Here is a 13,534-nt window from a genome sequence, read left to right on the forward strand (position 1 = left end):
TACTGCATCAGTTTCAAGTGATTTAGCATATGAGTATTATGTCCCTTTAAATTACTAAAAACAATACCACTATTTTAAAGCTGAGAACCGTTTACTTGTAGACAATCTCGTTGTTCGTTGAAAAGCATGGAGAGATTTTTAGATTTGGGGTAAGCTATATATTATAAAGTGCACATGAAAGACACATTTCTAAAATAAGGTTCTATTTTCGGTGTCTGGAAGCTTGGCAGACAGTTTAGCAAACATTTCAAGACAAAATAGAAATGCGGTGAGAGAAAACGGAAGGGCTTATCCTAAGAGACTATCATTTATATATCAAGACATGCAGCAGTGTGATTGGCTAAATGTTTTTTTACATACTATGCAGCTCGTCCTCATAAAATTGCAGTAAGAAGTATTGAATATCACGGTTTCTCCTTGATACTCTGGGGAATTCCTTTCCATATTGTGTTTGGTTATTTGGTTTAGCTAATAGATCTGCTTAGCTTATATTACATTTTCAGATGAATTATGTGCATCAATACATATTTGCAGGGGATAAATTATTTAGAGTTTGCAGTCAAAGGAAAGAAAAGTAGGACAGGGTGATTTAATCACATTCTCGCTCCCTTGTACTGGAAAAATAAGTGAAATGACATGAGTAATGCTTATATTACTTCCTACAGCGTTATGAACTTAAATAGACACATACCTATGGAGGTGAAGAACTCTGCTTGAACATGCCGTATCCAGCAAAGGTTGATCAGCACTAGAACAAGGCCCCAAGGCTTCATCTTCGTTTACAAAAGACAATGTTAATCTAAGAGGGGAAAAACACAGAAATGTGTTATTTTCAAATTAGCAGAATGTTATGGACATATCAATTAATAAACAAATTATGTATATTGGCACCAATGTCCATATTAAATAGCTAGTTGGACTTAATTGCAAATAATTCTGTCTACACAGATTTTTACAGAAAAAAGAAGAAAAAAAAAATCATCCAATGAAATATACTTAAAGGTCACTTACAGATCTGGCCATATAGTATAATCACTCCTAAACCATTATGCAATGGGAGACACAAAGGTGCACTTACATCAAGTCTTTATCATTAATGGGAAACACAAACTGCACTTAAAATGAGTCTTTATCATTAATGGGAAACACAAACTGCACTTAAAATGAGTCTTTATCATTCATGGGAAACACAAGCTGCACTAACATTGAGTCTTTATTATGGATGGTAAGCACAAGCAGTGGGTTACATGGATCCAATCGAATCTGATCATTATAATTACAAAAAATAATTTTTAAAAGCCTCATTTTTGTTTCTAGTATATTTTTGAAAATAGATACGACTGGTCCAAACACCACTAAAATCAAAGCACATCTCCCTGAATACACTTTGCCTAGTTACACTGAATAATCATATAACATCTTCTTTCCCTTAGGGCTAACGTTCTCATAAACCAGGCTTCACAATAACTTGTCAAAATGAATAAATCCTAATGACAAGTCAGCACAAACAATTCTTTGTGCGCGTTTTGAACAGTCGCCAAAAAAAGTAATAGATATTTACCAAGGGATATTACATTATCTGGCAATATTAATATAATGTGTGCACAAACAATTGCATTGCATGTGACAAGATAACGCTTCATATAGTCACTCAATGATAAATTCAGGCCATAATTTCTTCTTATACAGTCACAAAGATTCAGTATCCCATTTGTCATCAGATTGAATGGTTCTAAATATATAGGGCGCGATCGCATATACGGCACATGTTTCGGCGCAAGCGTGGGAACCCGCGCCGCCCGTAATTTCACCTCACACATCGGGGTATTACATATATTGCGCCGTTATATGCTAAACTGGCGTAAGTAGGACAAACTGGCAATCCTCTGAAATGTGCGCAAATACACATTTTAGTCGTCGCAAGTAACTTACGCCAGTATTTTGTCCACGGAAAGTGGCAATAAAGAGTAGTTTTATGCAAATTAGGCTAACACTCGGAAAAATGAACCGCAATTTCATATAAAAATGCGACACGTAATTACGCTATTCAAAATTCATATATAAACCCATATATAAAGAGATGAAGGTAATACAATTATGATTTCCCATTGTTCTCTCCTCCAAGTATTGTTGATTGTTTTGAGAAGAAATTTAAAGTAAATAAGCAAGTATATGTCCACAATGTGATAAAGTACCTACAAGCTCAATCCATTTGATTATGTTGTGGCTTCAAACTATTTCAAATACACAAATAAACCTTAAAAAAACAATATCATAGTATACTGTCCCTTTAACCTTGAGATGCTGCTTAAATGTATGTGTTTGTTAAGGCTTCCAGGGAATTACATTGCTTTTTTAGTCAGTGCAAGGGTTGCTGCGCCTGCAATATGTGGCGAGATGAGAATGGAGTAGATTTTCTTAATTCTGCGCGCTTAAGTCCTTACGCTGCATATTGGATACCAAATAGCACGCAGTTCTATTTTAGTCTATGGGTAAAAAAAATATGTCCGAAGGGTGAAATATACGCGCGTAACTTGTATGCTACGCCGTATATGTAATACCAAAATTGCGTAAAATCTGGCGGCGGAGGATTTTGCGGGCGACGCTGCATATGTAATGGAGGCCATAGTAGTTAGTATCTACTGCCCATATGACTTCACAACACCCCTATTCCACACCTCAAGAATAGCATCCACTAACTGTTTACATTATAGCATAACCCAAATACTAAGATTATAGGTAGAGCTCTGCCACAAAAATACTGGATGACTAGCAAGTGGCAAGGGAAAGGGTAGTAGTTAATGTCTTTAGCTACCAGTAACACACAGATTAATTACTTTTTTACTTCTATATGCCAGTAACTCACAGTGATTTAAACATTTGTATCCAATACTGCATAAGTAATTTAATTGTACCCCCTTAGAACCAGTAACGCATATGTTTCAGTTATAGAAATAAAGACAGAACTGTTTGTGGGAGAAACCATGTTTTGAACTGAGAGACATCCAGGTCAGAGGTCAACAAGGAGCACAAAACAATGTAGTATAAAATACAAGGTAGTTAACAGACAGGGTAATGTAACTTTTTCTACAATAACATATAACAGTGATTTCCTACAGTTTTAGCACAGTGTTCACAACAGGGCCTTTTTAGCGGGTGCACCACCCGGCTGATTTTGTTGACCACTCAACTAAAATTAAAGCCAATATTAGCTTAATAACTAATCAGCAGCTAGCTCCCACTAGTGTCTTCCTATATATTATTTTCAACAAAGGATTACAAGAGAAGAAAGCAAATTTGATAGTATTAAACGGGAACATAAAATTGCACGATATAAGTGAATCATGAAAATTTAATTTTGACTTTATTGTCTGTTAAAACAGATAAGAGAATATCAATCAAATGCTGAATTAAAAATCTCAAACTAATTTTTGGAACCTAAGCAGAATAAGAACATATAACATTTATATATATATATATATATATCTGTTACAAAGGCTGGAACATAACATAATCTGCCTCATATGAGAAATGGGTCAGTTTATACTTGGCTCTTAATGGGATATTAAACAGTGCTCTTTTGGTAAAAACAAAAATGTAAAATCAGTGTAAATATAAAAAGGAAGTGTGTAAAAAACAAAAACAAACAGCAAACAACTTGTTTTCTTGCAAAATTAGCACTTAGAAATTCTCACTGTAACCACCGCCCCATGTGTGATAAGAGCGGAGAATTTTGAAAACCTACGTTTTTACTCAGTCAGTTCTGGGCATGAGCTAATCTGACTCCCTGCTATCTATTCACTAGCCTAGCTGTTTTATGACATCAGGCTGAGATAATCCTTCCTGCAAAATTCTCCACCACCTTGTAGCGCTCTACATTTGTACTAACAGACACTGCACAAATGTAGTGTAAGAAATAAATGCATATTACAATGCTTTCTATTATGTATAAGCAACTGCTTAGTTCTTTTTTTAATAAACAAAACTGGTTGTTTAACATCCCTTTAAATACCTTTTAATGCTACACTATGTCTTTAAACTGACTAAGAAGCATTGCTGTAAAATGGCTGTATGTTTATAGATCATTACATAGGATAGGTTGCCATAGAGATGCAGAAAAAAAACTTGCATCTTTAAAATTTTCTTCTTGGAAAGAAATCAAACATAAGGTCGGCTGATTCCAGTGATGTTATCCATAAAGAATGCAGTGCTAAATAACATTTGGCTTTGTAACTCAGGCCAGCATGGAAAAGCCCAAAACTAATGTGTCTGAGTATGAACATTGACCGCTTTCTTTGTCATCGCTATGGGAAATTAGCACAACATAATAACTAGTACAGAAGATACAAGTTAGGTTCTCTATTTTTTTTTTCTTTACTCAATAAGGTTACTTTATGTTTAAATAACAGAATGTGACAGCTGTAATTAAGCAGACTTTATTGTGAATAATACCCAGTTGTACAGGTGATGCAGACTTAATGTATACACACTAACTATATTGCACAGTTCCTGTCTATTGGCAAGGGGTCGGTTTGTTTGACCTTTGTGAAAGTTAATCCTTCGCAGCTCCTCTACAACACAGATGAATGTTTAAGCTGAATGTAACACTCCTATCACTGTGCCAAGAAGACAGACCAGCCAAGGGGAAGGCAAGCACTCACATATTAACCTTGTGATTCAATACATTGCAGCTCAGACCCGAATTGTTTAACTTTTACAAGTTACAAGCCACATCATAATCTTTCTAATAAAAACATCTTTATTCATTTCATACATAGAAAAATTACCATTAAATAAAAAGAATTAGCAATTGTATATGCTGGATCTATGCACACAAGATAGGAAAGAATCAGTACAAATGAAGAGAGGTGTAGAAAGTGTGGGAGCAGGTAAAAAATAATAGTGTGCCAGACTGTGGCCCCTGGATCTTGAAGAATGGACAATCCCGGCTTAAAGGGACATACACAACAATGATGGGCCATACAGAATGTTGTGTTTTTTAAGTTTAAACCTAATACACTATATGGCAAAAGGTATGTGGACACCCCTACTAATTACTGAGGGCAGATATTTCATGAACTAAAACAACTGAAACTATTAGATCTCCCCCAGTCAACTGTAAGTGCTATAAGTGCTATAATAGTGAAGTGGAAGCATCTAGGAGCAACAACAACCTAGCCACAAAGTGGTAGACAACACAAACTCACAGAGTGGGGATGCTGAGAGCTGAAGCACATATCTATTAAAAATTACTATTATCTGTTGCATCACTCACTACGGAGTTCCAAACTGCCTCTAGAAGCAACATTAGCTTAAGAATTGTGCACTGCGAGCTTCATAAACTACTACACACAAGCATCACATCAACATGAGCAATGCCAAGTGTTGCCTAGAGTAGTGTAAAACACACCACCAATGGACTCTGGAGCAGCGTTCCCGCTAAGTTAATTAGAGCAATTAGCAAACACAACACAATGTAGACTGCAAGGTGTGGTTCCCTTATTAACTGTTTCACTGCTGGACTGAACACAAAACTGGCCTTAGAGGGAACACTGCTCTGGAGCAGTGGAAACACATTCTCTGGAGTGATGAATCATGCTTCACTATCTGGCAGTTTGATGAAAGAATCTGGACTTGGCAGATACCTGGAGAACGCTACCTACCAGAATGCATAGTGCCTACAGTAGAGTATGGTGGAGAAGGAAAAAATATCTAAGCTGTTTTTCTGGGTTTGGACTAGGACTCTTAGTTCCAAAGACATTTTAGACAATTGTGTAGGGTTGCCACTTGTCCGGGAGTGACCGGGGCAGTCCAGGTTTCCACATGTGTATCCGGGTTTGAAGCAGTGTGAGGACCGGACATGCAAACCTCCGGGTTTGGTCACTTGCTCAAGTATCAAAGCGGTATTATGATGGCTGCACTATTAGTACAGGCACAGTGCTATTGTTTACAAGTTCTACTTTGAAGCTTACTTTGGCTTGGCTTCACCTCTGGCCTCCCACAAGCTGCAGCGCTCTGCCTTGCCCTCTGGCCTCCCACAAGCTGCTTCAGCTACCTGTTGGGTGATGTCACGTGTGACAGGCAAACTCTGTCTAGAAACACAGCCTCTGCGTGGTTGTGGCAGCAATCATAATGGGGAAACTTCAGGAGGATGAACTGGAAGGGAATTGGTTGGTCTTCAAGAAGGTTAGTCACTAGTTGACTAGTGCTTGTTGTAAGTCTGTAACGGTTTTATTTAATCATATCCCTTGGGCCCTAATGATGTCACAATATTGTTACAGTTACTGGTAGTGACAATTACAATTTTCATAGGTTTTAAGGGAGATTTTTGGTATTGTTAAATTTATAACCAGAATATGATATAGCCTAATATGGGTCCATTGTAAATGTTACTATTCAGAACTAGCACACCCTTGTGATGTAAGAACTTACCGCATGTGTTGAGATTCACATGTAAGAATTAATATAGAGGCAGTGTATGCATATGAAGGAACATCTTCATAAAATTCATAATACACACATTTTTTTTTTAAATAATAAGTTTAATATTCCTTAAACTTTCCAGCTCAGTGCTCTACAAGGCTATGCATGGGGAAGCCCATAGGAAAGGGCAGAACAAGCATTAACAGTGGGCACTCCTCCCAGTTAATTGGATGTAATATTCTAAATAAATGGCAATGTACACAGATCAAAATGTGATAATAAAAGTGTACACAACATGCAGCTTTCACAAATGGTGATGTTTGTACTGATGTTTGTACTGTAATGTAATGGGCTTGTAACCTTTTGTAGGTCATGCATGTATCTGCTGTCATTTTCACGTTACACAGTGTCTTCTTATTTTCAAATCACTGGGGCATTTATTGTATATGTTTATATGGTCTATCATCTGACACCGCTTGCTGTGAGCTCGGAAAATCTGTCAGATCAGTGGTGATGTCACCAGGGTTCCCACCCCACACATAGCATGCTTAAGGGAGCCATCCCAAAACGTTGCTTTTTGTAACCTTGTGCTTATTGAAATATATTTTATATGCTCTTTTGGATTCTTGGAGTATTATGCTTAGGTATTGGGTAGTTACCCTTTGTGGCGTGCATTGCACCTTGGGGGCTGGGCTGATCTTTGTCCCTGGATCCCCCACACATGTGTACAGGTAACAAAGATACAGGGAGCAAGCAGGATTATGAATATGTTTTCTTTGCTCTCAGGTTTGGAAGTCTAAAACTCAGTAGCATTATGTAAAATGGTGCTATATCACTAAAGTGCACCACGATGGACAGATAGTCTCACATGAGTGTTCCGGTTTAGCCTGAACTAAAGGTGGCAATACTACAATTGTGTGCTTCCAACTTTATGGCAATAGTTTGCTGTACCAGCATGACTGTGCTCCTATGCACAAAGCAAGGTCCATGAAGACAAGGTTTGACGAGTGTGGTTTGGAGAAGTTTGATTTACCTTACTTCAATCCCATTGAACACCTTTGGGATGAATTGAAACACAAAATGTGAGCCTGACCTTAAAAATGCTCTTTTGGCTAAATGAACGCAACTTCCCACAAACACACTCCAAAATATTATAGAAAGCCTTCCATATAGTGTACTTACCTTACACAAAACTGTAGTGCTGAACTACTGAAAACAGCCAAAAACTAACACTCCCTTCAGATATTCAATGACATGCATTGCTCAAGTAATCAGTTCCTGGATGGAATAAAACAAGCCTGTGGCTATTCAGGAGACATTACTTAAAGGGACACTTAATCAAAATTAAACTTTCATTATTCAGATAGAGCATGCTATTTTAAACAACTTTCCAATTTACTTCCATTAACAAAATGTGCACAGTCTTTTTATATTTAAAGTTTTTGAGTCACCAGCTCCTACTGAGCATGTGCAAGAATAAGTGTGTATGCATTTGTGGATGGCTGATGGCTGTCACATGGTACGTGTATGCATTTGTGATTGGCTGATGGCTGTCACATGATACAGGGGGAGTGGAAATAGAAATAACTTTTAAAATTGTCAGAAAAAAAATCTACTACTCATTTGAAGTTCAGACTAAGTGCTATTGCATTGTCTTGTTATCTTGCATTTGTTGATTATGCAAATTACTGTGTTGACTGGTCCTTTAAGTAAAGCAAAGAAGAGCCCAACCAGAGGGCCACATATAACTCAGGAGGCAGTGCTGCCCCTTACAGAAGATCAACACTGCAATTCTAGTAGAGTAGTTTAATATTGCAAATAAAGCTATATAAGCCATGTATCTTGTTAAACAAATATGGTTAGGAATAAAATGGAACTAGTGAATGTTGGTGAACACGTAAAGCTGAGCAACAGTTTACCAACCCCCTATAGTATATTTAACTTGATAAACTGCATACTAACTCAGAATGATCGTGCTTGTTCTGAATTATGTTTTAGCTTTCTGCTATGAAACATGCACCAATAACTTTGAAGTCTGTTGGCAGTGGATAAAAGCCCTTGTTATACAGTATGCTCATTCCACTGCAGAAAAGGGTTACTGCAGCATCAGCAGACACGTGGCTATTCACTGACATACATATCCCACACAGCAGTATTAAAGTACACTTTTGTCTGAGGTCCCTATGCCTGAGGCTTGGGAACATGTGTAATGTGTCTTTATATAAATAGGCCATTAGCAATTGGCAAGTGTACATTTTCAGAGATGCATTTTCTAAAACTGTTGATCATAAACAAAGTCTCTCAGATTAAAGAGCTAACATTTCAGAAAAGGCCTCTATTTAAAGGGATATAAAAGTGCAATAAGAAAAATGCTCTAATATGCTAGTATAGCACTGTTTTTGGCATATAACTGTGCAACTAATCCCTGCAAGGGGGTGTGAAACACATAAAGTCAGCTCTAGAGCAGCACTGCACTTCTGCTAACAGGGAGGTAATTGATGGCTATGCACATATGCCTCTTGTAATTAACTTCAGACCAGTAATGCATTGCTGCTGTGGTGCTGTTTTAAACTGTGTTTAATTGCAGGGGTTAAGCACATAGTCATATGCAGGCAATGATGCAATAAGAACATTCTTTAACAAGTATTTTATCATTGCACTTTTATGTTTTTAGGTTTTGAAACCAACAGGAAGTGCATGTTTGTTAAATACTAGTCCTTGGAAGAGGAGATCACTGGCTAATAAAGACCACCACTGCAGTTCTACTGATAAAAAAGGACACTTCCCACAACCATAAAAAGAAGTGTTTGTTTTTTTTCTCATTACAGAAACATAAATTTTATTAAAACAAAAATTGTAAACTGTAAAACTGTAACACATGTTTAAAAAAATCTTTTAGATCTGCAAATCACGTAAACCCCAATATTTAAACATCTGGTTTAGTTTAAACAGAGAGGCATTATCCAGACCTGATGTCATACAGATATTTACTCCTATTTCCTTACGTGACATTCATCTCAAGATCCTAAATAAAACCTTTTCTAACAAAGTTATATTAAGAGGGTTCTCCAATTCACAAAACTCAAAACTTTATTTATACCAGACACCTCATGAATATTAGAAAATGAGGCGTAATTGTTTTTTAACTGGAGACAGGAATACAAATGTGACTTGTAAAATGATTGTCTTAAAGAAAGGATGAAGGAGTTTCAAAAGTATGTTGTGCCTAACTCAGTTTGTTTTAACTGCTTGGGTGGAGAAGACGGCATTTTTTTTGGGGGGGGGATTTATACAAAGCCCTTACTTCAGTCGCAGGGACATGTAGAGGAATATGCAACCTCTTGTTTGAAAGAAGTATTCCTCATTTATCAAAGAAGTGATCTGGTGTCCATCCATCTTGCGGGTACTTTGTCCTATTTTAGGGGGATTTGGTGACTCTGAAAAAACTGAGAAACTGCCACCTCACCATAAAAGAAGACCATAAGACCCTTCTTCTAAAAGAGGGTTTTCTGTTATAGTAATATAAATGAAATCACTATCCTCCTTTTTATATTTACTATGATTTGCTATTTGTTTTACTATTTTACACACACATTATATAACAACACAATAAAAGTTGGATTTGTATTTTTGTATTTCACGGCCTAGAAGGGATTCAGTCATATTAAGCTAAATTTTAGGTGTAGCTGATGTCAGTCACTGGGGAGGGAAATAAAGGGCACCCGTGGGTTTCTTGGGAACTCTAATAATAATCTTCCATTTACTTTGTTCCCAATGGTTATTTTTACCTGCTGGAGTGTATTAAATTGTTTACAGGTATCTACTTTATCTTTATTTTGTCATTTGAAATATCTGTTTTTGTCAGGTTGCCTACTGTATCCTCATCTATAAAAAATGTCAGTAACAATAAGCTAAATAAATCACAATCCCAAAATGTTCATTTTCAATAACAGAAATAAAATAAGGAGGCCTTTGTGTATAGAGATGAAGATTAAGTCTCTCCATTTTAATGGGCTATGGTAAAAAAAAAAAAAAGCTATATCATATAAAAAATTAAACCTAAAGGAGCAATTTCCCATACATTTTGTACTCTGCAGCTGGTATAACAAGTCACTTGAGGAATACCAATTTTACAGTACACTGTCCCTTTAAAGGGACATTGAATTGTTAGTTTATGATTCAGTTAGAGCATGCAATTATAAACAAATTTCTAATTTAGTTCTCTTATCAAATTTTCTTTGTATAGCAGGGAGGTAAACTCGGGAGCATGCAACTGTTTTCAGCACTATGTGGCAGCATTTTTATAACAATGTTCTCCATTTGTAAGATCACTAGAGAGCAGCATTATTTCCTGCCATGCAGTGCTCCAGACGTGTGTACGCTACTTACCTAGGTATCTCTTCAACAAAGAATACCATGTAAGCAAAGCCAATTTGATAGCAGAATTCAATTGGAATCTTATTTAATTGTATGCTCTGTCTGAATCACAAAACAAACATTTTGGTTTTCATGACCCTTTAGATTATTTTATTTCTTTAAAGCATATTTTTAAAGAATCTGTTTACTACACGTCTTTATCCTGTGAAAAGTCAATAGGGGGGAAGAACAGCAGCGGCAACAGCTGGAACATTAACAACAACAAACAAAACAGGAAATTGTGAAGCTCCCGAAAACTATTGCAATCCCTATAGAACACACACAGACCTGGAGATCAGACATCAGCACACACTGTTCTGGGGCTCTATAACCTTACAACAGCTTAGCAAATCTGCAATACAATAACTGTTGCATAACCTGAATAGTTTGTGCTAGAAATACCTTTAATTGCTCAACGATAAGTGTTAGTCTCTTAACATAGCAGCCTTAAACAAATACTGTTATATTATTATATATTTTATATGTACTATGGCATACTATAGTGATAACATTTCTTGCAAGAAGCAGAGCTTATTTCCCTTTTTAATTTTTTTTTTAACAATGTATATATTAATTTCTAATAATACTTGTACTCATGCAATGACATCAAAACTGTAGCTTAATTTCAAAGCCTTCCTCCCTGTCAATATTTATTCTGTTTTGTCTTTTGCTTTCTTAACTGACTATATTGGTTTTACAAATATTTATTTTGGAATCTAAACCTTAAAGGAGCATAAATACAATACAATTACATAATCAACATGTGCATAATAAAAAATACAATAGCACTTACTTATATTAATTATATGAGCAGTACATTTTATTTGACAAAAATGTAAAATTGGGTTAAATTTTCTGGCCCCCCTTATCATGTGACAGCCTTCAGCCAATTACAGACTCATATACACATATATTCTGAACTTTAGCACATGCTCAGTAGTAGCTGGTGCCTCAGAAAGTGTAAATATAAAAAGATCTGTGGCTAATTTGGAAGTAAATAGCAAATTCTCTTAAAACTGAATGCTGTATCTGAATCAATAAAGTTTAATTTTTACTTTAGTGTTCCTTTAAGATCTAAAACCACAGGAGAGGAAGGGACATACACGTGCAAAAAGAATATGTTCTAATGTGCTAGATAGAGCCTTAAAGGCACTGTAACTGTAAACACCTTAGTAATTATAAAATGTTGTTCTATAACGAGACAGAACTATATCAGCCAAGTCTAAACATTTAAAAAAAAACAAAAAAAAAACTCTTGTTTGCTGCAATTATTTTTCAAAAGCTAAACTCAAACCCTCCCCTCACTTGCCTCATTTTGAAAAGCTAGTCGGCAGTTGACAAGGCTTGCCACTGTCATATAGTTATTTTAAAGTGCATTGTGTTGCAGTTGTTATTTGTTAAAGGGACAGTAAAGTCAAACTTATACATTCATGATTTAGACAGAGCATACAATTTTAAACAACTTTCCAATTTACTTCTATTATTTAATTTGCTGCCTTCTCTTGTTATCCTTTGCTGAAAGGTTTATCTAGGAAAGCTGCTTATTGGTGGCTGCATATATATACCGATTGTCATTGGCTCACCTATGTATTCAGTTAGAAACCAGTAGTGTATTGCTGTTCCTTCAACAAATAATATCAAGAGAATGTAGGAAATTAGATAATAGAAGTAAACTGGAAAGATGATAAAAATTGTGGGTTTCATGTTCCTTTAAAGTCAGTTAAAGGGATAGGAAAGTAAAAATTAAACTTGCATGGTTCAGAATGAGCATGTTATTTAAAGACACTTTAAATTTCACTTCTATTTTCAAATGTGCTTCGTTCTCTTGGTATCCCTTGTTGAAAAAAGAATATGCAGTAGTGCAATGCTGTTCCTTCAGTAAATGATAACTATAGAATGAAGCAAATTTGACAATAGAAGAATTTTGAAAGTTGTTTCAAATTATATGTTCTATCTAAATCATGAAAGAAAATGTTAGGGTTTCCTGTCCCTTTAAGGTTAAAATATTTAGCAGGGATAGATCTAAGAAGCCTACAGTGTGCTTTTTCAGTTCTGAGAATTAAAAAATCTTCAATTTTCAAAACTAAATTACCTAAAAAGAGGGAAAATAATAAAGTATATTGTAAAATGTTTTGCTATGCACAACTAAACCTTCTATATTACAATCTCAAGGTGTTTACTGCCCTTTAAACACACTGTAAGCTAAAAAGAATTAAATAATATGTTTTAACTTATTTGTGCCTTTTAATATTGAGCTGACATTATTGCATGAAGAAGATATGCCTCACTTTGTAGATTGCGAAATTATTAAAGGGACACTGAACCCAATTTTTTTTTCTTTCATGATTCAGATAGAGCATGCAATTTTAAGCCATTTTCTAATATATTCATATTATCAATTTTTATTCGTTCTCTTGCTATCTTTATTTTAAAAAGAAGACATCTAAGCTTTTTTTTTATTCAGAACTCTGGACAGCACTTTTTTATTGGTGGATGAGTTTATCCACCAATCAGCAAGAACAACCCAGGTTGATCACCAAAAATGGGCCGGCATCTAAACTTACTTTCTTGCATTTCAAATAAAGATACCAAGAGAATGAAGAAAATTTGATAATAGGAGTAAATTAGAAAGTTGCTTAAAATGCCATGCTCTATCTGAATCACGAAAGAAAAAAAAATTGGGTACAGTGTCCCT

At 35.7% G+C, this 13,534-nt stretch overlaps 1 protein-coding gene across 3 annotated transcripts in view; it reads right to left on the bottom strand.

Moving 5' to 3' along the window:
- The window catches only part of P4HA2 (prolyl 4-hydroxylase subunit alpha 2), a 156,220-nt gene that overhangs the window by 128,419 nt on the left and 14,267 nt on the right, over nucleotides 1–13,534 (bottom strand). For all 3 annotated transcript variants that reach the window (XM_053717188.1, XM_053717186.1, XM_053717187.1), the window contains exon 2: nucleotides 692–799. In XM_053717188.1, coding sequence (XP_053573163.1) covers nucleotides 692–773 — 82 coding nt within the window. In that variant the 5' untranslated portion in view covers nucleotides 774–799. The remainder of the gene's footprint in view (nucleotides 1–691; nucleotides 800–13,534) is intronic.

Source organism: Bombina bombina, chromosome 6 (genome assembly GCF_027579735.1).
Source record: "Bombina bombina isolate aBomBom1 chromosome 6, aBomBom1.pri, whole genome shotgun sequence".
Lineage (NCBI taxonomy): Eukaryota > Metazoa > Chordata > Amphibia > Anura > Bombinatoridae > Bombina > Bombina bombina.